This window comes from Gobius niger (assembly GCF_951799975.1).
Source record: "Gobius niger genome assembly, chromosome: 1".
NCBI lineage: Eukaryota > Metazoa > Chordata > Actinopteri > Gobiiformes > Gobiidae > Gobius > Gobius niger.
The window spans coordinates 27,371,769-27,397,638 of NC_136852.1; the positions used below are offsets into that span (position 1 = coordinate 27,371,769).

Sequence of the window (25,870 nt, forward strand, 5' to 3'; positions counted from 1 at the left end):
GCAGCGCTAAGTTTACCTTAATAGTCCCTCTGGGGGTAATACAAGTGTTAATGGGATGATTGGGGGATCATTCATCTCCCCCTGGTATCTCTGGCCAAAACAACACAATTGCAACTTTGCTGGCTACGGATCGGAGGCCCCAAAACATACTAATGGAATGACAAAGCTAACAGGCTAACGGGCAAAGCTAGTGCCACTTAAACAGTATTTGCAGTCAAGTTTGAGGGGAAAAAAATATCTCCATTGTATAATTATCTCCCTCTTTTCTGTGAGCGTAGTATTTACGCAACATGCTACTACACCTGCAGTGGTGCTTATGGCCTCTAGGGGCATGAGTTACTTAGTTCTGTTTTAATATCGTCTTTTTCTCCACAATAATCGTCACATGACTTCATGATTATTTATTTGTTTATAGTGTATTGGTATTTTTGTATTATTATTTTTTTTAGACGTTTTACTACTACGACACAAAAGCACTTGAACACAAGGCCTTTGTAACTTCCACTTCACATCTGGGAGAAAATGCGTTTTTTGGGGGGTTAAGAGGTTAAATAGATGCAATTTCTAACAAGAGATTTATTCGTCTGCAAATAACACATGTTGAGGAAATTTATCCCTCGCTCTGTTTCCACCCACAGGTGTCTGCAAGTCCTACAGGTGGGTCAATCAGACATACTATATGCACTGGACGCCATCTTGTTTGTTTTGAATGGCTCTCAACCAATGAGGAGGTTTACGTCGATGTGCGATCCACTGTGCAAGTCATTACCGCAAATAAACACGATCACGATTTCACAGTTATGCTGCACTCAAATATTCAAAAGGAAAAAAAGCTCTCATCCCCTCAGCCTCTTTCCCTCTCCCTCCATTTTTTTTCTCGTGCTCCCTTCTCTCCCGGGATTAGCTTCTGTCAGCGCGCGGACAGCTGTGGACATCTGCTCGAGCCGAGAGGCCTTTGACGACTCAATCCACACGTCGTTGCTCCTCCGTCTGCCACCGCGCACCTCATTACCAGCCCCCGGGCCACACCTCCCGCTCCGCTGGCTCGAAGGTCCAAAATCCCAGGGCAGATTACGGGTTAGGCCTCTGGGTCCGGGCCTGAGGGGGGGGGGGGGGGCGGGATCACACGAGGGGAAAGGAGATACCCGGAGAGGAAGTGACATGGGTGTTATAGGGCTTTATTAATGAGGGTTAAAGATGTGAAAGGAGGCCGCGAGTGGAAGTAGCTCGGAACTACTGTGCGTGCGAGGGATTGGATATGGTTCGCCTGATAAAGTGGGCATATCATTTATTCGAAGGCAGCCATTCACTGGGGAAAGCTGGCTCACAGTAGCCACCATTGTTAAACTGAATGTCTGTTTTATACTGAGATATGTTCATTCCTGAGCTTAGACGAGTTGATACGTACCTGTCTGGTCTTTGTGCGTGCCCGTGGAAGAGCGTGGTAGCTTCCAACTTTACTCCTGTTTGGAGCCAAAGGAATACATTGGGAAAGGCCAAATGCTAACAACATCTTTGGTTATTTTGCGTGACTGAGGACACGCACACAGACCAGACAGGTACACATGAACTCGTCTAAACTCAGGCAAGAACATATCTCAGTATGTAAAAATGGTGAACTATTCCTTTAACCGAGCGCATGTTCTCCATTTTGGCTTTGCCCAAATCTAATCTCAAATGAATGTAATGCCTCATTTGAAAGCTAAGGCCTACGGAACTGATCAAAACGTTTTGGTTGTATTTTTGAACCGTTTTTGTCATGTTCTCGTAGTTTTTTGTTGAGTTTTTGTTGCTTTTTTGTCTTGGTTTCGCCACATTTTTGTCATGTTTTGTCGCTCTTTACTTGCTTCCTTGTTGCTTTTTTTGGCACTTATCTGTTTTTGCGTTTTTGGCACTTTTTGTGGCTTTTTTCATTGCATTTCTGTTGCGCTTTCGTCACGTGTTTGTCGCTCTTTTGCCACATTTTTGTTACATTGCGTTTTCATCCTTAATTTTATTGCTATATTGACGTTTTTTTTTTCAAGCTTTTAGTTTTGGGTAAAGCCAAACTGGAGAAAACGTCGTTGGTTCAGGTGGGGGTTAAGTGATTAAAGAGGTTTAGCTTGTTTTAATGTATTTGCCCTCTTGCAGTGACCCTACATCGTGAACCCGGAAACCTGGAAGTTGCTCCGTTGCTATAAGTGGAGGCTAATATCGAGACTCTGCTCCCTGAAAGGTGTGGAAAAACACTTTTAAACTCAATCCTCAATAGGATGTTAAAAAGGCATTTTGAAAGTTTGAAATAAGCACACACAAAAAAAGAAAGAAAGAAAGACAAAAATCCCTCAGACAATCTCGCATACTCTAAATTCCAACAGGAGTATATCGTCTAATTTTCTACGATGGATTTCCTACAAATGTGACTTGTCAGTTTAACCTTGCGTGACTGGTTTGATGACAGAAAGATCACTTCATTTGGAAAGATTCGGTTTCAAAACATGTCTCAATTAGGGACTGGATTTTTCTTACTTTGCTCTGCTGGGCCATATGTGTCTCCAACTGCTTTAAAGCCACAGTTACATGACAATGAAAGGATTACTTCACATAAGGCAATACAATAAAGCCAGGTTATTATTATCAGGCTACTTCTTTTCATTAATCCTATCTGAACATGTTTCATTTATAAGTATTTCAAAGTATTTTAAAAAGTTACAAGTCATCACGTGTTTGTGAATAATAAAAAAACAGTGGCAGTAAGTTGTGAATGCAGACCGATTTTGTGCATGTGTGCGCATGAGAATGGTCCTCTTTCACACACTTGTTATCTCGCAGACACATTTTACACTTATCTGAAGATTCAAGAACACTGTGTCATGACAAGCCAAGAATGTGTAGGCTACATCGAAGGGTTAATCACATTTAGACTGTAAACCTCCGTAACTCTCAACAATAATAGAGAGAGAGAGAGAGAGAGAGAGAGAGAGAGAGAGAGAGAGAGAGAGAGAGAGAGAGAGAGAGAGAGAGAGAAAGATAATGTTTATTTTAGGATGTGAGGTGAATCATAGATGATATAGTAAACGGGAGGGCTATAAGCTCTTCTCTTGTGTAACAGTGCCACCTGGTGTTCAAATAGGATTCATCCAAGAAATGATTGCAGTAAAGCCTTGTATGGAAAATAAATTCATATTGAATTATCATTCATTAACATAATAGTACCTATTCCTACAGATGAAAAGGCTTAGGCCTATTTGTGGAAATAGGTTTTGGTGGTGGCTGACACTACAACCATCAAATTGATGAAAAAATAAATAAAATGGAATGACCTAAGTGATAAATTTAAGTGAATAAATGATCTGTGAATATGTTTTAAAATCCGTGAAATGGGATAGGGCATCATTAATTCATATTCATTTTGTGATTCATGAGGTTCATTTTGCTGTAATGAATTTAGTTACAGTTCTATTTTAATAGAATGTGAATTTAATGCAAAAAGTTTGTTTTGATGTTGTTGAGTTTCTTCTGCCAAAACCTTTTTTGGTTGATGATTTGGAACTTGCGTGGAGTGCTGCAACCAAAAAAAAAATTAACATTTCATTCATTCAAATTATCAAGACATGCACACTGTTTTTGAAAAAAAAAAGTAAACTTTTATATATATATATTACTATATTAATATATATATATAATATAATATTATAATAATATATTATAATATTAATAAATTAAAGGACAGTTCTTTTCGTGAAAATTGGCTGTAAACTACATTTCCCATGAGCGTTGCAGAAATAAGTTGAAAGGTCACGTGCGTCGCGTACGCCGTGAGGTAACAACAAACATGGCGGCGGTGGGAGCAGCACGGTGCCTGCTCCATGGATCTATGCTTCGGAGCTTTTCTCGGGGGAAAAATGCACCGAAAAATAAACATATTTTGGCGAGATGTTGCGTCAGGACGTTTTGCGGTGAATCAGAAGATGTCGGTAAGTGTCTGGTTTCGGAAAGTAACTGTTTAGTGGATAGAGTGTGGGTATCACGCTGACCTTGTGGGAAACGGTTGCAATGGATATCCCTAATCGAAGGTAAACTAAGGCCTTATTCTTGTCACTTTAATGTACCTTTAGTATCGGCAAAGTAGTGAAATGCTCCTTGAGGCGTTACAGCCCTTCGTGTGGAGGTGCTGTGTCATTAGGAGCAAAGAGAGACGGTGAATGTCTGCACTGGGACTCTGTGTCATAGAGCTCTCGGAGTGAAAACATCACCAACAATCTGCTTTACTAAACTGACTAGAGCAGGGGATAATATTGTAGCATTTATTCATGGACAAAAGGAACTGTTAGGTCAAGTAATCCCGGTTTACAGAATTCCGTTGTTGAAATTAATCGTAATATGGCAACACTATAGTCAACTGTCAGATATTCATTAAGGATCTTTAAGGTCGAGGTAAAATTGTCCATTCGACCCATCCTACAAACATGGACCCACCTCCTCATCTTGAGCTATAGGTTTATGGTCAATAGGTGGAAGAATAACCAAATATATTTTGGGTTGATGCGAGGGAAACCAGTGAATTGGTCCTTCAACTGTTTCCTCCTTGGGCAGGACACTTATGTAGCTGACGTTTTAACCTCTTAACCCTCACCTGAACCGAGCACATATTCTCAAGTTTGGCTTTACCCAATCGAAAAGCTTCTTGAAATAAAGATGAAACTACAATAAAAAAGAGCAACAAAATTTACCAGAAAAGCAACGATATTAAAGCGACAAAAACACTACCAACGCAAAGTCATGGTCAGTTTTGTAGGTCTTAGCTTTCAAATGAGGCATTACTCTGGCCTATAGTCGGTAAGCTCCAGTCGAGACGCTTTTAGAATTGGAACTCGGTTAAGGCGGGGAGTGAGAGGTTAATGTCGGTGTCCTCCATATTTTGGAACAGTCCACATGGTTAATTTTCTGTCGTTAATCAATCATTGTGACGTCTTTAACTTCAGCCTAGACCCTTTCAGTCGTGCTGTAGACGGAATGATGGAAATGTTTGTTTTAATGTTTAAAGGAATGAAATGATCGAATAAACTACTACTACTGCTACTTTACCTACAACACAACTCCTCTCCACAGCACATTCCCATAATGCTAAAAAGCCCCAGTTCACGGACCCACCCGTGCAGGACGTCCTCAGCAGAATAACAGGCCTGGACCTACAGAAAGTGTTTCGACCCATCAAACAGGACCTGAAGCTGCCTTCGTACAAACTCATGACCGACAAACAACTCAACCAGGTTCTTACTCTATAAGTGCTTGGAAATATTTCATAACGATATACCTTTGTGCTAGCGAGTTATGTGTGCACTTTCAGGCGATAAATAATGCATCGGAGCAGGCTAAGAAGCTCCTGCACATGCCCCCAGTGCTGCCCGAGAGGAAGCCCATAGACGACGTGCTGTCTGAAGACACCGTCCTGGACGGCATGGACACAGCCAAATATGTCTTTACGGACATTACCTACGATATCCCACACAGGGTAGGGATTTAGCGCTTATATATTGTCTAAACATGTACTTTTTCATCGTTGTTTAGGTTCTTTCAATAATCTGGTGCAATTGCTAGAATTAAGAATATAATATGGCTGAGACTTTTTACATTACTCGGTCACCCTTGCACTGGCACAGGAGCGCTTCATCGTTGTACGGGAGCCCAACGGCACTCTCAGGAAGGCGACGTGGGAGGAGAGGGACCGGCTAGTCCAAGTCTACTTCCCCAAAGAGGGCCGCAAGCTAACGCCACACCACATCTTCAAGGAGGAGAACCTCAAGGTACATGTCAAGACCCGCAGTGAAATGTCTTGATTGTCCTCTGTGCTGACAAAAGTTGCAATCAGGCTGTAGAAACAAATAGTGTAATGTCTCTCCTCTGTTTTAGATGGTGTTCTCGCAGGATCGCCATGAAGATGTTTTGAATTTATGCCTTGTTCAATTTGAACCAGACTCCTCAGATTACATTAAGGTAAGACAATGTTGTGGCGTAGTGGAATTTACTAATTAGACAAAGACTCTTTCTGCAGACAGAGGCGGTTTTTGGTTCATTGTTGTGTAATACGTGGTCTGTTGAATATGTAGTAAAGCTGTTAACATGGTGGCTCTGATTGTCTTTAAGGTACACACAGCCACCTATGAGGACCTGGACAAACATGGGAAGTATGACCTGCTGCGCTCCACTCGACACTTCGGGGGCATGGCCTGGTACCTGGTGAACGCTCGGCGTGTGGACGGGCTCATCGTAGACATGCTGAAGAGAGAGCTGTAAGTGCTGCACTGCTAAACAGCCAGTATAATGTGTTCCAAATATATTAGTTTACTTTTTCTTCTAATGCTTATGGAAAGAGATGAATGCGTTTAGACTGCAGCTGGCTATTCTTTAGCAACCTATACTGGATTTTCTTTAAATGTGTATATATTAGTGGAACAATCTTTGTTTTGTCTATACTGTGCATCGAATTATAAAGCATTCTTATCAATATTGTGGACTTTCAGGCTAGTTTGTTGGCATCTCTGTGACATTTTGAACAGTAAATGGTAAATGGTCTCAACTTATATAGCGCTTTTCTAGCTTGGTTAGGCCCGAAATGCTTTACTCACTCACTTTTTCATTCATACGCCAATATATGCAGACTGGAGTGTCTGCATATATAAAGTGCATATAAACGCATCCCTGTGAAGAATTTGGAAGCTAGGAATGTGTTAGGAAAGTTAGGAATGAGTTTGGACACAACTAGCAATTTAATTTCCTCACTCCCGTATTCATTGTTTGCTGCTCCCTCTTTGCAAGGTCACTGTTGTAAAAGAGATTGTAAATATCAATGAGTTTTTATCTGGACTAATAAGGTTGAATATAAATAATGGTAATAATCCCTCTGTCATGCTTTCAAATTGAGTACAGGACATTTAGGAACTATAGTTGTAACATGGCCCATCTTTATGTGATTTTGTTTCCTTGTGTGTTTTTTATGCAGTGATTTAATTGTTCTTCACATGTTTGTCCTCAGGCTCCAGGATGCAGTGAGTTTAGTGTCACTCTTCCACATGGTCCATCCTCACAGTGAATCTGCACAGGAGGCCGCTCTGCAGCAGGCGACGGGCGCCGACCTCCTCAAGGTGAGGCTTGGGTTGCATTACACAAACCGTGACAATGGATTTGGGGGTGAACCACTTTGATTCTACCAGTTTACCAAAGACTGCGATATAATAAGACCAGTAGATACAGGTTGTGTTTTCGAATTGCTTTCACTTAATTTTATCGTGCTAAATTTTGCAGCCCTTACAACAAGTCCACATACACAATAGTGTTCTTTTTAAACTTTAATGATCGCTCTGCAAATGTAGTCCGCCCGAAATGGCCGAGGTCACCAGTTCTCTCCCCCTCTCCCTCGGGTAATGAATCCAAAGTCAGGGTCACCTCCCGAGGTCAACTCTGGGCCATGTTCTAAAGTTTCCCTCACCTCCTCCTCCAGTGTGGGAACAGAGGGAGCAGTTTCAGGGCACATCAGCTCCTATTAGAGCTCGTCAGCCTCCAACTGTCCGGAGACGCATTGAGAATGACGGCCGTTTAATTTGAAATGTTAGCAGCAGGAGAGTTAACGAAATCTAATTGAGAATGATCACCACGGTCACGCTAGACCCCCGCTTTAGTCACGGTTCAGTGTGAAGATGCATGTCTCCAGTATCTCATTAACACAATTATTAGGAGGGTTGAGGTTTTCTGAACCCCAATCACTGCGTTTGTGTTTATGGCACTGACCTTGACCTGACGGTGTGACCTCTGCTTTCATAGCGGACCAGACCTAGGATTAAATCTATCTCGTTAAACTTGAGTCAGGATAAGACTCATGAAATTCATTTTTGCAGTGATTTAGAAAGGTTTTCAAAGTGGGATTCGAGGCCTCTGGTGGAGTGTCAGTCACATGGAGAAGAATGGCTTGAAAAGATATGTATTTATTCAAATGTCTTATTTTAAATCAGTATTCAGCTTGAAGTCATTGCAATGTGTTACTTAATATGTAGGCTATAAAATTGTGTGAATTGTTAGTGCCCCAATGGTTTCTTTGGATCGATAAGGGAGCCATGATGCTCAGAGCTTTGGGAACAGTTGTTCTAGTGAGTTATTTACATCAGTGGCTCTCAACTGGTACATCAGACCCACCCAAAAGTGGGTCGCAAGCCTGTCCCTGGTAACTTTTCTTTCAATATCTACTGTAGTCTAAAATCATAACCTGAGTCCACTACAATGACAGGTACCTAGGAATGTCAGCTTTATAGGTTTATTTAATGCTTGAATGAACAATAATCGTTGAATATTTTACCTTGTGACCGAGCGGCTGCTGTATGAGTGGTCAGCAAGGCGCCTATATTTTTGATCAAGATGGTTTCTACAATGCTCCAGAATCAATTGTTATATAGGCGTTCTATTGAGAAGCTCTGTCAGCAGTGAAAACCTACCAAACAATTGATCCTGGAGTGTCCTAGTGACCACTGTGATGGAAAGTAAAGGCGCCGTGCTGACTCATACAGCCGCTGGGTCTTTACAAGGTAAAATGCACACAAATAAATACCTTTTTTTTTCACATAAAAAGTTTCATAATGCATCTTTAAAGGTTGTGGCTTGGTGCACCCTGATGCCAGCTTTTGTTTGTACTGTTGTAATGTATAATTGTGGAGAGTAAGTCATGTTTCGGACAGTCACCTTTTAAACAGCTAGTGCTACAGTTATGCAAACATGACCAAGAGTTTAGGTTGAGTGAATTAAATGAAAAGTGTCTTAAGTCACTTGATGGACATCGTGATCATTACAGGCACTAGGCCAGATTTAGGCCGGATAATACCAGGACTGAGCCTCGCCTTTTTGTTCTTACCTATTCCGACTTTGGATGTACAGTACCTAAACCTCTGCCTTTTGTCCCCGTAGATCTACGCCCAGAAGGAGTCCCAGAGGGCGGGCTACATCGAGCTCGCTCTCCAGGTGTTCGAACCAGCAGCTGAGGAAAGCACTGCTGTTTGACTCTGTCCTCTCTAACAGAAACGAGACATTTAAGTTTACGACCTGAGCAGTTGGTCATATTCTGAAGGTGTGTGAAATACAATGAATATTGCCTATAACATCATGTAAAATATCAAACTGTTATTCTTTGCTGAATATCAGGAGACGCGCATTCATTAATGCTGTACATATTGAAATAAAAGTCATTTTACAAGAACGTTTGGTTGAAGTTACTTTAATGAAAAATATGCAGTTCAGTTGATCCTTCAATACACTAAAAGCACTTAGTGATATTTGTAGGTAACAGGCAGATTGTTTAAAAGCCAAATATTTACATGTTGAATATTAATATGTACCTTTATTGAAATACCACACAGGAGGTAAACTGTTCTGAGGTATTAAAGACACTAAAATTACTATGAAAAAGAAAGGAAACATGTCAGGAATATTCTTTTTTTATCTGTAAACAGTCACTGATTCCAGGCACGTTTGCATAGTTTCTAAACATCACATTTGGAGCGAGTGAATAAAACATTTTCCTGGGAGCGACCTCTGAGTGATCGGATTCTTTTATGTACTTTGTGGTCATCTGTTTTTGATCCAGCACTTTTTTTAGATGCGTGTCTTTCGAGTTAAAATGGTTTGTATATGGAGCGTATATGACGGATAGGAAACTCAATTTTACCCAGAGTGTAGTTCATTATATTTAATATTATAGCTATATTTTTTTTTTTTTACAAAATAAAAACAAATACCTAGCTTTCCTCTGGGTTTGCCTTTTTTTGTGACATTTATTTATCATTTAATTTCCGTTTTGGACCTGACCCCAGGACGTGCCTTAAGAGGTAGAATTCCCATAACTCTAACTTAAAAACAAAACAAGAAAACAATGTAATTCCAAAAATTGTGGTCCTTTTTTTTCCCCTTTTGGTCGATGGGTTGAGAAAAAGAGTCTTAAAATTCATTCATCTAAGAAATCTTCGTCCAAGTTGACGTCAGCTGGGTCAATGTCGTCCAAGTCGAAGTTGTCCAAATCCAGATCGTCGAGGCCCTGAAGACAGAACAAACGGCACAACTTACTCTTCATATTCTTTCTCAAATTGAATCCCAGAACTTGGACTTTTCTGCTCCCACACTACAGTCCTCAAGTAGCATTTTCACCAAGCACGTTTTCACTTTAACCTCTTAACCCCCGCCTACACCAGACAAAACTGATACAAGAGTTTTCCTCGTTGCTTTTTTTAATGTACTCTTGATGCTTTTTTGCCACTACTTTGTCAGTTTTTATTGCATTTTCGTTGCTTTTCCATCACTTTGTTAATGCTTGTTTTTTGTGTTTGTTGCTTTGTTTTTCATATTTGTTGTTTTTTTATGCTTTTTTGATGATCTTGTCACGTTTTTGTCACGTTTGTAACTCCTTTTGTTTATACCTTTTATGATGTTTTTTGTCACTTTTTTATTATGCTTTTTTTATTTCATTGTCATCCATGTTTACGTCTTGTTTTTTCGGCACTTTTTTCAAGAAGCTTTACCCCACGCCTTCACTGAGCGCATTTTCTCCAGTTCAGCTTTACCCAAATCTAAAGCTTCTCGCCTTTAGCTTACAGCTGGGGTGTCGAAACTCATTTTGGGTCGCGGGCAAAAATTCAGCTCCCATGGCGGGTCGCGGGCCACATAAAAGAGAAAATGTTTCCAATAAATTATTTATAATAAGCTGTGATTTGGTCAAAGCCCCAACTTGACTGTAGCTTCATTAATAACAACGGCTTACACTTGTATTGCACTTTACAAGCCTGTGTCACAAGCTCCTCAAAGTACTACATAGTAGTCATTATTCATTCACTCCACACTCGGTGGTGGTAAGCTGTTATAGAAGCCACAGCCACCCTGGGGCAGACTGTCTATTTACCACGTTGCTATTATGTGTTGTTCATATCCTGAGCTCTTATGTCAGTGCCCTCTGCTGGACACGTGTGGAACTCTTTCCTTTTTTATACGTTTTATGCCCTCTAGTGGCTAGAATGAGCATTCTGGTTATTCTTTAAAAAAAAAATCATAACTCCACACAGGAATGGAGCCCCGGGTTTGACAACCCTGGGCTTACAGTCTATAGGCAAGAGTAAAGCTAAGACCTAGCTAAGACAAAACTGATCAGAACTTTTTTGTTCAGTTGTCGCCACATTTTTTAAGCGTTTTTGTCTTGTTTTTGTAGTTTTTTTGTCATATTATGTGGCTTTCTTCTTTGCTTTTCGATTCTTTTTAGTCGTATTTTTAACGCTTTTTTATTGTGTTATCGCTTTTTTTTGTCACTTTTTCTGTTGTATTTTAGTTACAACTTTGACACTTTGTTCAAAAAGCCAATTCAGGTGGGGGTTAAGAAGTTTTTAACTCGAGTCATTTTTATTGTGTCACAACTTTTTTTTTTTTTTTTTTTACTTCTACCACATTTCGCTGCTCTTACTTTAGTGCATATTTTGGCTACTTGACCCCCCCCCCCCGGACTGACAGACCCAAACCCCCCCTAACCTCATCTTCCATGTCGTCCTCCATGTCCTCCTCCGGTGGGGCGCGTCCCGTCTCTGGACGCTCTTCCACGGCTGTAACATTTGGTCCCACAGCCAGTGCCTCTGGTCCAGCACTCAGCGCCTCCAGGCCCCAATGGAGACTCCCAGCGTCCCCCGCTTTATCGGACAAAACCGGCTCCAAAACCGGTGTCGCCTCCAATAACGGCTCCGAGATTGGATCAAGCACAGAATCGAGAGACAGTGCCGCAAAAGTCGCCGCCGCCATTTGATCAGGCGCGTCTTCCGTGGCCAAAGTGTCAAAAGAAATCAGCGCTTTCTGGATTACATCTTGTGCTGTTGCAACATCTGGAACCAAATCATCCAAAAGGGACGTGTTCTTCACTTCTTCAAGAACAAGCCGGTCACTGGTTGTTATTGACGATGTTATATTAGTCTCCATAGTAGTATCCAGGAGAGCCTCTGTTGGCGTCGGGTCTATCTTCTCAATCATTTCCTCCCCTGTTTTTAAAATCATTTCAGAGGATTGCAAGGCAGATGCTTCACTTGGAAGTTCTTTCAAATCTTCAAGTGACGCAACAGTTTTCTCACATTCAGAAATGTCTTGTGCAATTTCTGGTTGAGGATCAACAGTTTGCGTAATTGGCTCCACTAAAACGATTTCCTCTGCTGTGAGTGCTTCTCCGAAATCTTCTTTTAATTCTGATTGAGCTACTTCAATGACTTCTTTTTCTTCTGATGGGGGTGACACATTGGGTGCAGCATTTTGGTGAGTGTCTTCCATTTTTTTGAGTGTAGAGTCTGTTATGGCAGATGTGCTTTCAGCTATGCCCTCTGCCACCTCCTGTCGAGAACACAGTGATTACATATTTGACGTATCTTTCTACGTGCTTTATATATTTATCGTTTACATTTAGGAATAGGTAACTTACAATGACTGTTTCCACTACGGGTGAATCTGCCTCTGCAACTATAGTCGCACTTTCTTCGATTTGTTCCACTGGTTCCTAAAAAAAATAAAAATAAAAAAAATCAAGACTTGTAGAATTCTGTATCATGCTCTCCTGTTGTTACTTTTGGGGCAGTTAAAAATCAATATCAATGCATTGCTCTCAGGTTTACCTCCTCTACTGTTTCTTCTGCTGTAGACAAGGCCACTGCGGCCACTGCAGCCACTGCAGCCACAGATACACTTTCAACAAAGTGCTCGACCACTCCCTGAAGAAAACAATAAGAATTTAGAATCTTTTAGAATTTAGTATCTCAAGTAAACACATCAAGTTTGATGGCAATGAGGATGATAGCAAACTTAAAGCTGCATTATACAACTTTTATGTGGAAAAAAAAGTTGATATTTGCGCATATTTGACCTTGTAGTGACCCAGCGGCCTTATGAGTGGTCAGCATGGCGCCTTTACTTTCCATCACAGTGATCTCTACAATGCTCCAGGATCAATTGTTTTGTAGGTTTTCTGGTGTGATGGTCCGTCAGCAGTGAAAACGTTCCAAATAATTGATCCTGGAGTGTCCTAGAGACCACTGTGATGGAAAGTAAAGGCGCCATGCTGACCACTGATACAGCCGCTGGGTCACTTTTTTCCCCCACATAAAAGTTGCATAAAGCACCTTTAACTTTTTTGTAATACATACACATTTTATAGACCTATTTGACCTACTTTAGGCGATGCTACTGGTGCAAACTCTTCTAAAACGTCTTCATGTGTAGACTGTGTTAGTCCAGTTGCATTTTCAGATGTATCTGTGTGTTTGACCACCTCCTGTAAGAAAGAAATAAAGGGGAGAAATAAAGCAAGATTGTTGATTTCCTTCAAGGATTCATTTCTTTTTCGAGTGTTAAAAAGGTTCCACGGCATCTGTGACTAAGTAAACTGTAATTCACAGTTATGTTGGTATTCTAACAGCCTAATGTCCTTGATGTGTATGAACATTGAAGGTATAAACATCAGATTTTTGCCACAAACAACAGAAAACAGGCTTGTTTTTATCAACCCTTCCTGCCTCTCACACAGAGAGAAGTGGGGAAGCTTCCATGACTTTGTGGCCTTTCAAAGACTATTATTATTTATCTCTTGATATTGGCGTACAGCACTATTGTTTTAAACATGGCTGTAGCATGACATAAACAACTCATTTATGCTCTGATGTCATTGTTCTTGTGGTAAATGCATTGTGAGGCAACAGTCTGATGTTTTAAGGCTGTGCTGTCCGCTGTTTGCACTGCATTGCGGAAACTTTTGCCTTGTTTGTTTGCTGTGTGTAGTTGACTTGTCAGTTCTGATGCTCTGAGCTCTGGGAAAAAGAATTTCTTGCAATGTTTGGGTCTGTTTGTGTTTGCTGTCTGTGGCTAAATACTTCTATTAGTCTGACAGGCAGCAGTAAATACGTTAAAGCTGAACTCATTGTATAAATCCCAATATCCCCAACTAGAATTTCCATCACAAGCCGCCACCGAGCAGCATAAAGGGGTATTAAGACTTCATGCATTTAAAGATTTGAGGAGAGCAAAAAACAAACTTAACATTCCATATTCAGATAACCATGCAGTCAGGTCTTGGGATACAGTAATCGTACCATTGGACTAACCGTTGCCTCGTCAGGCTCTTCTTCAGCGATAAAACCCTCTGATTCTTCCACAACATTACGGTCCTCATTTGGCTGCAAAAAATTACAAATTGTGAATAACGATCCCTTCCATGAAAGGCGTTACTGTGAACCTTTTTTTCCTGCGCTGACCATAATGAGCAAGTACTCCGTGGCCGGCCGGACCCTGACGTGAGTCTCCGCCAAGTATTTCTCTGCCAGCAGGGAGCGCTGTAGCCCGGGGAACAGGTTGCTGTACTGGGAGGGGTCAGCCAGAGCGTCGGCTGCCTTCTGGTTCACCTTGGACAAACTCTCCTTCCACAGCTTCACCACCCTGAGGGGCAGCAGAGAGGGGCAGAGGGCTGCAGTCATGCATTATTTAGTAAACCGGCAATAGAGATGTAAGAGATGCGGTAACGTGCGGATAATATTGCGCGATCGGTGGTCTTCTTGCAACAGTATCATGGACTACAGGATGTAAACTGTGTCTCATGGGTCAGCCTGTACGAAGACTAATACTGAACGAAAGCATATTCATGTACCTGTATATGTTGATATCTTTTTACCCCATGGGCTAGCTCTGAGCTTCATCCAGCATATTTACAGCACTAGTTGCCTGCTCATTAATATGCAATGTCCCATTTAACATATTAATGAATTAACATATGAGAATTTCCAGAATGTCCAGGTTCAATTGCGGTCCATGTGGTGCCTTTCAGTGTGCAGTTTGCATGTTCTACCACAGGGGTGTCCAAAGTGCGGCCCGGGGGCCCAATGCGGCCCTCAGACCCATTTTTGGTGGCCCTCTGCCTTTTTGCTGAATCGGGACACATAATCAGAGATAGTCCTTTTTATGTGAAATGTAATAATGCCACACAATTCTAACCTAACAACTAACCTTTTACTGTGAGACAGAGCTGGCATGAAGGTTTTGAGCAGAAATAAAGGTGTGGGGCACAATTTAACCTCTGCTGGTCAAAGGTTTTGCGGCACTAACCACCGATCTATGGCCCTTCACCCTGTGTACGCTTCAGTATGTGGCCCCACAGGAAAAAAGTTTGGACACCCCTGTTCTACCAGGTTCTAAAGGTTTCTCCAGTATTGAAGCCCCAGTTTTTTCGCAGCGGCTCTACCTTGACACTTGGCTGGGCAGGTATGTTCTGGCCAGAAACGCAGCCTCTGGCAGTCGGTCCGTTTTGATCAGAAGGTCAAGGCATTTGTCCAGCCTGCGCGAGAGCAGAAAGCAATACATTATACAAGAGTGTATTTCAAGCACTTTTTCCAATCTATATTTTAGTTTTACACTGTAGATTCTTATGATTTGTATAGAAACAGGTATTTATCGAATTGCTGGATAGTTGAATGTGTTATTGTGATGAAATTGCAATTGCAACGTGCAATCTCTAACCTTAGGTCCTTTTCAAAACAATATATTGCTCACCTCCCCTGCATGAAGTAGGCGAGGAAGGCCACGTTGGTCTTGCCGTCCTCGTCCGCGCCCTCAGCCAGTTTGCCCACCATGCGAGCGTTCCCGGAGGCGGTGGCCAGCAGCAGTAATCCGCCGTAATCCTGGGCATGGTGGAGGCACTCCTGAGCCAGGCTGAAGTGGCATTTGGAGGTGGCGAGCTCCGCCAGCTGCTTCCACTTGTGTTCGGACTGGGACCCGATGTGCGACGGAGCAGAGGGGGAGAGGAGAGAGGATTACCACACAGGCTTACACCGGGACATTTAGAAGATTTCAGAGAGAGAGCAAAAACCAGGGCAAGGTTTTGGCGGTATAATCTGGAGGATGATACGAGGGTCACACCAAATTATTATTATTGCAGAGTTAGAAAATGCAGTACCCGCATCGTAACAATACCCAATACATCGGCATTTTTTTTGCAAATGGAATAAAACAAAACATTTGCAAATGTTAAGACATTTTTAGACATGATTTTTTGCTAATTAAGATCACTCTTATTTTTCTTAGTCATTTCAAAACACCAATAACTTTTTCATTCATGATATTTTAGATCTAGTCTATTGAGGACAGCCTGCACAATTCTGGCCGGTTCTCCATCTAAATATTGATCTATTGGCTTTTCTTGAATGTATTGACAAAATGTGAACGCAAACAATTGGCAATCTTCTATGATTTTAAACTATCTGTAGATGATATAATAGCTACTTGTATTAAACCACACTCTGTACATGAGCTTACCTCCGCCTCCAAGGCCAGCTCGTGGGCGATCTTCAGTTCACCGAGTTGCAGGGCCAGTTCAAACTTGTGCTCTGGGTCGGTGGTTACAGCCAAAGCCTGCTGCTTGAAGCCCTGTATAAAGCAGTTAAAAAAAAAACATTCAGTAATAGGTATTTTTAGATGTTTAATTTAACTTTAGTGAGTGAATGTAAATAACTTTAAAGCATCTCCAAACACTTTACTGGGTAAAATTCCAAATCAAGATTCAATTCACTGAGAAATTATGAAAATATCCAGAAAACGTGAGCCTATCATTAGCCTCCTAGCTTTACCAGGACTGGGTACCATTACATTTTTTTATCGATGCTTAGTTTTCGATACTAACACTTGAATGATACTTTTTCTGATACAAATAATTTGTCATTGAGAAAAAGAAAACAGAACAATGTGTGGAAGATCTGCAAATGTACAATATCGGGTTCATCTCCAAATTTGGTTTAAAAAGTTTATTAGTAATAAATATCAGTAATTTAAAAAAAAATGCATAAATGAGAGGGAAATGGGAAAATTAGAAAAAAATACTTACAAATAAGCAATAAAATAAGTAAATTAAATAAATAAGCAATTAAATAAGGAAAAAAACTATTTTAAAAAAATGGGAAAAATTGGTTAAAAAATAAATACAGAAAAAAGATGCAGATGTCTCCTTTAAGACTTTTAGGGAAATACAAAAATGCCTTTCTTAAGGTTGTAACAAACCTTCTAATTGTCAGGATACACGGATTCAACAGGGAGTGGAATAAAATGTAAAAAAGACAATTATGCAAAGAGGCTGACGATTTGAGAATAAAAAGTGACATTTCATTTTTGTGCACATCTAAAATGATTGAAGGAACAGCCACAGTATGATCATATAGTTATATCAATACAGTCCACATTTTAAGACTCTATCAAATATGTCGATGTAAAATAAACTTTGGGCCAAGGGAGAAGCAGCACCAGTAAAAAAAAAAAAAAAAAAGAAACTCTCTTTAGATGAATATATGTGAGTGAAAACCCAAAAGTACTACCCAGAGGCTGCTCTCCATCTGGCTGCCTCATGTTCCCTAAATTATGCATGCATTCAAATCCTGCATTTTAGAGTCTGTTGAAGTCGTGAAGAGCGCACAGAACAGCACTTCAAAAAGCTCCAAACAAACTGACCTGCTTCCATGAACGTGCTACGTATTCAGGAGAAAAACATAGGTTTTTTGAGCTAATTCGATTATTATTTAGAGCCAGAAGCAAGAAGTGAATATGGAGAGGCTTTTGTTGTTTCCGCCTTTATGTAACTAGAAAAGTCTCTCACACTGAGGGTTTCTTTTTTCGGGGGATTCCTGGCCACGGAACCTGTTGTATGTTAATTTAGTGGTAGGAGAAAACCTACGCAGACACAAGAATACGCTAACCACTGCTCTCCCATGCCACTCATGACGAGGTTGTTTGTGGATTATAGAAAGTAGTACATTAGAAGAACAATTTTAGAGATGCTGAGATTTACATGATTTGCTGACAAACAGTTACTTTTTCTTCAATAATCAAGCCCTTGATGAACAAAAGATAAAATGTAGGACATGGCAGGGTGCTGACATTGTTGCAATGCTACCCCCTAGTGGCGAGGCGTGACTCCAGAAAGAGCTTCACAAGGGACTAGCAGAAATAGTGATAAAAGACGGATCCCAGCTGAAAAAGTTTTCGGACCTGTTTTTCGAGGAAGTTTGCCACCCTGGGCCTCTGCTCTTTGGGGATGGTGGGCAGGACGCGGTCTGCGGTGGTGAAGTCCTTCCTCATCACAGCCGTCTGGTACTCCAGCACCGACAGCAGGAGGGAGTAGCTCACTATGGACAGCTCTTTGTCGCCCAGGTACACTCGGTCGTCTTTGGGGATGTAGCCCAGAAGATACATGGTCCTTAAAATTTCAAAACGGCAATGAAATTACAAATATATTAGCTAATTACCCAATGAAATAAATGTTCTTTATTATTTTTTTAATGATAAACTGTACTCTGTGCAGCACTTTGCAGACTTTCAGTGGGTAAAATGTGATGGTTGTCTATGTTAGATTTTCTTAATTGACGTTTTAAGAGCCGAGGTCTATTTTGCATTTTAAATTTTTTGAGCTCTGCGAGTTAAAAGTAATATGTTCCCAAGACTTGACTTTACACTGTGAAACTGTCACTTAACAAATTTATACTTTTACTGAGTCACAAGAACTATAACTGTATTGGGAAACAAATCAAATGCAGGAAAATAGAACTGTTATTTTTAGAAAATGTCTCAAGAGCTACAAGAGAAGCACCAAAGGGCACCTGGGTTAGTGAACCCTGCCCCGTACGCTGCCCACGGTTTTCTTTGTGAGAACGATCCTGCAGGACATTTATTGGACAAGAAAGAGAATTTCTTTGCAGCTGAACTCGAGGCAAAGTCTGCGTGTTGTTTGTGTTTCCGCCCACTTTGCGATCTTGTGGGTATTTCACAGTCTTGACCCTGGAAGAAGTGATTTGATAAATCACTAAACTGTTGGCAACTGGGCTCAAGAAATGTCCAGCTGCATTGTTTGAGACTCTGTTTAGGGACCTACCTGGATGTCTGAGATATTCTTTTGAAAAATAATGCATCACCTATCAACACTCTTAGATTTAATGGCAAAATATCGGAAGAACGGCACCAAACTGATTTTCCTTTAGAGGCTACGTGTTCTTTGCTTTACTTTATACCTGTCCATGTGAGCAATCGTGATGATCTCCCCTCCAACGTAGTAGTTGAGTCTGTTCACCGAGCTGGTGTAGATGAAGCAGTCTCCGACCCAGATGCCCGTTTTCACCACCTCCTGCACCTCTCCCAGAACCTACACCAACAAAGCATCATTCAGAGCTTCCGACAAATTGTGATTGAACCATGAACCGTTTCTGACCTCGAGAGCGTCCTCGATCCCGTCTTCGGTGATGTCTTCCTTCTTCTCCAGAGCGGCCGCCACTTTCTCAGCCATGTACCGCAGCACGAAGAAGGACTCGTCTGTGGCGATACACACCAGCTCTCCGGAGTCGGACCAGAAGATCTGCAGACAGGAAAGCCCAACCAGATGTTGCATTAACAGGAGAAGGTTCGGGGTGTGTTCAGGCCCCTTTTTAACTCTGTTCAGGCGAGTGTGAACGCACGTGTTTCGGTTGGATCTCGATTCGCCGGATGAGATCAGCGGTGTCCCAGTCATAAAAACCGAGGCCGCTGTTAGATTTTACGCCAAGGAGGAAGCCACCGAAGATGCCTGTGTAAGACAAAAGCACAAACGACAGACGACATTAACGTAATGGCAAAAATGTCACAGAATATTACTGTGAGTTGACATTACCTTCGCAGCCAAAATCAGGTTTGAAAGCTTTTTTCTCTTTAAAGTTCTTAAAGAGTTTGATTTTGTTGTTGCTTTCTCGGATTGCATATCTATAACAACAACAAAAAGATAGATTTATACAGAGTGAAATGGCGGAAAGTGAAATGGTGGAAAGTGAAATGGCGGCAAAGCAAAGGACGTACTGTGAGGAGTCGTGAGCCCACACGAACTCCAACGATGTCCCAAAGCTTTTGTTCCTCAGAGCCATGGCGGTGTAGATGATGTACTCTCCATCTCCGCACACCACCACAAATCTAATCATCAACAGAATGCACATGAGGATCCAAACAAAAAATCTCATACTCACCCAAAAGTGTGACAGATCAGGTGTCGAGCCATTGGGATGCAGCGAGATCACCCACCTCCCGTTCGGACTGTGCTGGATGGTCTGCGGGTAGATCTCGCAGCTGCCCATGTCTTTGACCCCCAGAAGCAGCCTCTCTCCGTCCTTGATCTCGGCCTCGCCCATAGCCTTCAGGTTGGCCTGCTGTACTTCCGAGTGCCGCGCCCACATCACCTTCCCGCTGGAGTCCATGGACATCGCCGGCTCCTCGCGCCCCAACTGCCGATTTGCATTTGTTGAAATGAGCAAAACTTGATACGACAGAGCGAGGTACGTTAGCACAGTGATATCGAGCTGTGGTGGTGTTTGTTCAGGGCCGGCCCTAGACAATTTGGCGCCCAAGGCAAGATTAAACTTTTGCTGTGTTTCTTTATCCCAATTCTTTTGGACACACTTTGGATTTGGAAGATTTCACAGAATAAGTTTATTGGAGGAGGATCCTCTACATCTGAAGAAAATGTGAGAATTTTCACCACGATGTTACACGGCTCCCCGGGGCTTGACGCAAGTCTCTATCCCTTTCTCTACGTCCGAAAATCGCCGACATTGTAGATAATGGGAGGGTGGGGTTAAAAAATTAAAGCTCTATTTAAGCCACAGTAAGAAGCTGCTCTGAGGGCTTTCACTGGAACATTTACTTGACTGCACATGTTTATACAAACAATCATGGCGGAGGACGTAAACGCAAAGCGTAGGTCACTATGTGTTTGATTGGTTCGCTCTCGTTCAAACTGCGATCGTTAGCCCCCCCTCCAGTCTCGATTTGGAAATTGCATCCTATTAACGCCATTCCAGACTGTCTTTATATGTATTTATAAATACATAAATAAAGTCAGTCTGGCTTTATGCCAGGCTAGACCAGACCAGGGCTAGAATTGGGTTGTTTCAAACCAGTACAAATTTCCAATAAACTGTAAATGCCGAAACACGTTTGAAAAAGCAACAAAATAGCTGCAGATGAGCTATCTTTTTCCATGTCAATGAAAACATAGGTGTCTTTCCATCTCTTGCAGGCCAGATTAAAGGGCAATTTTGTCCCCGGCCTTAGTTTGCCCAACTCTGCCCTCGTCACAGGTAATTCTGATGCTGCTGTGATGCCTTTTTTCCCCCCGAACTTCATCAAATAAACTTACTGGAAGATCTATGACAAATAAGAGCAAACAACCCAATAAAGAGCATCCACTTAAAACTGAAGATCAATCAAGTAACAAAACAACATTTAACCCTGCTTCATCAGCCATGCCTGATCCTTTTGAACACAAGATAAATGACATTACCTTGATGATGATACTGCCTTCATCGTAGCCCAAAGCCACACTGTTGGAGCCGGACTGACTGCAGATGCACCAGGCTCGCTCCATGCCATAGTTCAGTGTGTTCTCCAGCCTGTAGGTGTTGGAGTGCCACACGCGGACTGTGCCTATGAGAGGAATCGATGTCAAAGAAGTTCATTTTTGGACGTTTTTGTTGTTCAAAATATGCAAAAATATCAAAAAAACAATTGACCATCTTCGGAGCCTGTGAGGATGATGGGCAGCTCGGGGTGGAACGAGACGCAGGTGACGTTCTGGGCATGACCTTCCAGAGTCTGAACGCAGGTTTTGTTCTGAGCAAAGACGGATGAAACAAATGAGTCCGTGAGCCACTTTCTTCTCGATTAAAACTCAACGCAACTCGCGGCACCGATTGAACAAAGAAACACACAAGCGTACCTGATAGTCCCATATTTTGACCAGGTGGTCGTCAGCCCCTGAAATGAGATAAGGCTTGTCTCCTCCGCTGTAATAGTCGATACAGTTCACCCCCTTCTCGTGGCCCTCCAAGGTGAAGTTTGGAGTTTTGGACCCCAGCTGCCACACCTGAAACAAAAATACACACTTGTGGCTTCCATTTGCGGCCCCGGCCATCGCTCAAATGCTCGTCAAAAGTCAGGACACTGGAATCCATTCACCATGACCGCCTAATGAATGTGATGTTCTATCGTAGAAGTAAAGTGTGCCCACATGACTTCAGTACCTTGATGGTCCTGTCCAGAGAGGCGCTGGCGAACTGGTTGTTGTCTTTGGGGTTGACGACGATCTGCATGACGTAGTGAGTGTGTCCCTCGAACACCTGACAGCACATCCACTTCTTATCCCAGTCCCACAGCTTGATCAGCATGTCGTCTACAGCAGGCGCACAGCAGACACATCTAATGAGCAAGCTACTAAAACTCAGCCGATGAGCGAACGCTGCATTTATTTAGGTCATATACTGCAATGTCCTCTGAGAACATCTAAATGATCTGTCGTCGTTGGTGTCATCATGTGTGAATAATATGCTCAATTGCAAAATCGTCAGCGTTAAAGATGCATTATGCAACTTTTTATGTGAAAAAAAACAAGTTGATATTTGTGCGTATTTGACCTTGTAGTGACCCACCGAGTATGAGCGGTCATTGTGCGTCCGTCTGCAGCGAAAACTTTGATCCTGGAGGGTTGTGGAGGCCACCGTGAACGAAAGAAAAGGCGCCATGCTGACCACTCATTCAGCAAGGCCCAATACGCACACATCTATTTTTTTTTTAACCTAAAAAGTTGCAGAATGCACCTTTAACTTACTCTGCAATTTGTATTACTAAAGCCTACACTCCAGTCCTCAGAGGCATCACCTGTAAACTGGAGTGTCGCGAGATCTGAATTTTCAGTCGTACGTAAATCCCTTTTGGAATGCACTTGGTCTAAGATCCAATGGTATTGCGAGTTTTATATTAACACATTTTATTTCATTCAAATTAAAGGAATAGGCCACCGTTTTTACATACTGAGATATGTTCTTACCTCACTTTAGCCGAGTTAATATATCCCCGTCTGGTCTTTGTCCGTGCGCTCTGTCACGCAAACGGAGCACATACGCAGCCTCTCCCACATGTCACATAGCTCCAAAAAAGCTCACGATAGAAGCTACCAAGCTCTTCCACGTGTTCCCTATTTAAATAAAGTTACGTGAAGTGTTTTCATGCGAAGTATATTTACACAGAAATGTAGCATGTCGATTTTATAAGCAAATAAAAAGGGGGACTATATACTCCTAAAGGTTATTGACGGAAGTGAGCGGGGGAAGTCTTTAGGAGTTACTGCGCGGACGTTTTGCTCCTCGTATCATTACGCCTCACAATATAGTCCCCCTTTTTATTTGCTTATAAAATCGACATGCTACATTTCTGTGTAAATATACTTCGCATGAAAACACTTCACGTAACTTTATTTAAATAGGGAACACGTGGAAGAGCTTGGCAGCTTCTATCGTGAGCTTTTTTGGAGCTATATGACATGTGGGAGAGGCTGCGTATGTGCTCCGTTTGCGTGACAGAGCGCACGGACAAAGACCAGACAGGGATATATTAACTCGGCTAAAGTGAGGTAAGAACATATCTCGGTATGTAAAAACGGTGGCCTATTCCTTTAACAACACGGCGACAAAGAAAGAAGGCAAATGATACTGCTGCAAACGTACACACACAAATAACATTTTTAAAAACTACATATTTAATACCTCTGGTGCTGTGTTGTTTAGTTCTGTTTAAGACTGAGCTGTACCTAGACTAAAAATGGGGCACTTGATTTAATCAGCAGCAAAAAAGAAATCCCCATAAAAGTCGGTCATCGTTTGAAATCTAAGCCTTTCCGCCCTTTCTGTTTTGGCAGTCACTTAGATACGCCCCAATACATCTACACACCCAGTAAGTACATGTGCTGTTACTCACCGCTGCTGGTGAGGATGTAGGGCTGAGTGGGGTGAACGACGATGCAGCGGATGTAGTCGGCGTGGGCCTCGAACATGTGGACTCTTTCCAAAGTGTTGTAGTTAAACACTCGGATCTGCATGTCATCCTGGTAAACGGAATGGAAAGGAAATGTGCTTTTTTTTATCGTTTTCCTCATCAGCTGTGAATAAAACAATAATAGTTATGTAATTAACTTACCGCGCCCGTAATGACCCAGTGTTTCCTGGCCACAAACTTCGCCACTCGGACGGGCAGGTCGCATAGCTCAAAGGTTTTCACGATAGTCTGCACATTCCAAATACAGTTGTTGTTTATCGTTATTTCAATTTGGGATTGTCAACGTTAAAAATCAGAAGACATTTGGCTAGTTCACATTTGTCGGGTTTGTGTGGCAGCCTAATAAGTCATGCAATGTGCACAATGGGCTAATCATGCATGTGATAATGTAAACACGATTAAATGTAGATCAAAATCCATTTGAAAAGAACATTTTGACATGGTTTAGCAAAGTGTGTGTGAATCTCAGTCCAATGAAAGACCTCAGTGATTGTTTTCTGGCTTCTTGCCCTAATCGTAGCACAGTTCTTGGGATATTGCGATGCTATTTGCCTGAGACTGGTGATTCCAGACGACCACAGTGCCGCTGTAGAGGCTGATCACCATCCAGGGCTCGGAGGGGTGCAGGTCCACGCTCTTCACCCGGTCCGAGCGAGCCGTGAGCTTACGCTTGATGTCCAGACGCAGAGGCTGAGGGCAGAAACAGACATGTTTTATATTGGTTTGAATGTTGGACAATGTGCACTTTCATCTTATGGAACATTTGTTTTTTCCTAATGCAAATGACAACTCAATCTGGACTGAAAAAGCATAAGGGCTGCAGTTACTTAGGAGAACATGCCTGAGTAAATGAAGTAAATATCCCATATGTATCTAACTGGTAGTTTTTAGTCCTGGCACAAGTGTGATGTTGGGCTCATAGCAAAACAATAAAAGTCATAACACAAACACAATGCCATATCTCGCCTAAATAACTCGTCTGTCCTGTCTTGTAGACCATATCTTCAGGCTGAATGGCTGGAGGAGGTGTGTCAGTCTGCCCACATTATTATGCATGCCTGCTTCATAACGAATCATAACTTTTAACTTTCACAAACAAGACCTACACCTAAAACAAAACCAAAACCACTCAACTTGCTCGCGCCTTAAATACCCTACAATGATCCGTGATGTTGTTTTGTCTCACTGTTGTTGCATATGTTCCTTATTTATGGAAAGGACACGTCGCACAGTAAAAGTGACGCGAGGATAGCAGCACACAGCAGCAAACAACACACGAACCGAGCACAATGGACTCACCATGGTTCCGCGTCAGTGCGTCTTGGCGCTGTTGTCCTCTGAAGTTGGCCAAAGTTGCGCTGTCCAAAAACTCAACTTCACTGACCAAAAGATTCAACAGAGGAAAGTCGAACTGTGAGGCATCCACTTCCTGTGACGCCCTTTCACATTACGGCCCAGGCAGAGGCGCAGAGGCGACTAAAAAGCATAATAAGATCCCAATGACTCAGAGCCTCAGTACCGTTTTTAATTCAATGCTCAAGGAACACGTTGTTCACATAGAGGAGATGGTTCATATCAAACTATATATGCGTGTGTCATCTTATCAAGCGACAACATCATCTAAAATTGAATTACTTGTTTTATCAAAAGATCATAGACTAAATATGTTCACACTATTTCAAGATTTGCCTCGTTTTAAACATTTCACATGAATCGCCTTGGAGCAACCAGCATTCTGCCTACCATAGACATAACACGTTAAACACAGGTTCTGCATTTGTATTATGGAGGAGTAGGAGCTTAAATAGTGGTGCAGTTGTAAGAAAAGGAAGAACTGATTTCCGGTATGAAGCGCGCGTCAGTGTGCAGCTTTACGCGCTTTATTTTGGCTACGTGGATGGTGGATCGTCCTGCGCTTCCGGCAGAACACGCTGTACCTGGGAAAGCGTGCAGCGTCTAAAGTTGGTTC

General features: G+C 42.0%; 2 protein-coding genes across 2 annotated transcripts; one reads left to right on the top strand and one right to left on the bottom strand.

Moving 5' to 3' along the window:
- Positions 1 to 3,812: 3,812 nt before the first annotated feature.
- On the top strand, positions 3,813 to 9,142 carry mrps22 (mitochondrial ribosomal protein S22). The gene is made up of 8 exons (XM_079554473.1): positions 3,813 to 3,956; positions 5,092 to 5,252; positions 5,330 to 5,494; positions 5,643 to 5,786; positions 5,893 to 5,976; positions 6,127 to 6,272; positions 7,016 to 7,124; positions 8,932 to 9,142. Exons 1-8 carry the CDS (start codon positions 3,815 to 3,817, stop codon positions 9,022 to 9,024), a joined length of 1,044 nt encoding a protein of 347 aa, XP_079410599.1. The 5' UTR covers positions 3,813 to 3,814; the 3' UTR covers positions 9,025 to 9,142.
- A 186-nt stretch (positions 9,143 to 9,328) lies between these two features.
- LOC306961642 (coatomer subunit beta'-like) lies at positions 9,329 to 25,317 on the bottom strand. Its single transcript, XM_079554487.1, has 25 exons — positions 25,201 to 25,317; positions 24,454 to 24,591; positions 24,043 to 24,129; positions 23,824 to 23,950; positions 22,095 to 22,243; positions 21,791 to 21,937; positions 21,585 to 21,684; positions 21,356 to 21,498; positions 20,098 to 20,297; positions 19,879 to 19,989; positions 19,697 to 19,785; positions 19,506 to 19,612; positions 19,262 to 19,405; positions 19,065 to 19,195; positions 18,049 to 18,256; positions 16,330 to 16,440; positions 15,568 to 15,782; positions 15,260 to 15,352; positions 14,280 to 14,460; positions 14,118 to 14,201; positions 13,202 to 13,303; positions 12,648 to 12,743; positions 12,458 to 12,532; positions 11,530 to 12,369; positions 9,329 to 10,054 (listed from the first exon to the last, which is right to left on the bottom strand). The coding sequence occupies exons 1-25, from the start codon at positions 25,201 to 25,203 to the stop codon at positions 9,965 to 9,967; spliced, it is 3,771 nt and encodes a 1,256-aa protein (XP_079410613.1). The 5' UTR covers positions 25,204 to 25,317; the 3' UTR covers positions 9,329 to 9,964.
- Between the last annotated feature and the right edge of the window lie 553 nt (positions 25,318 to 25,870).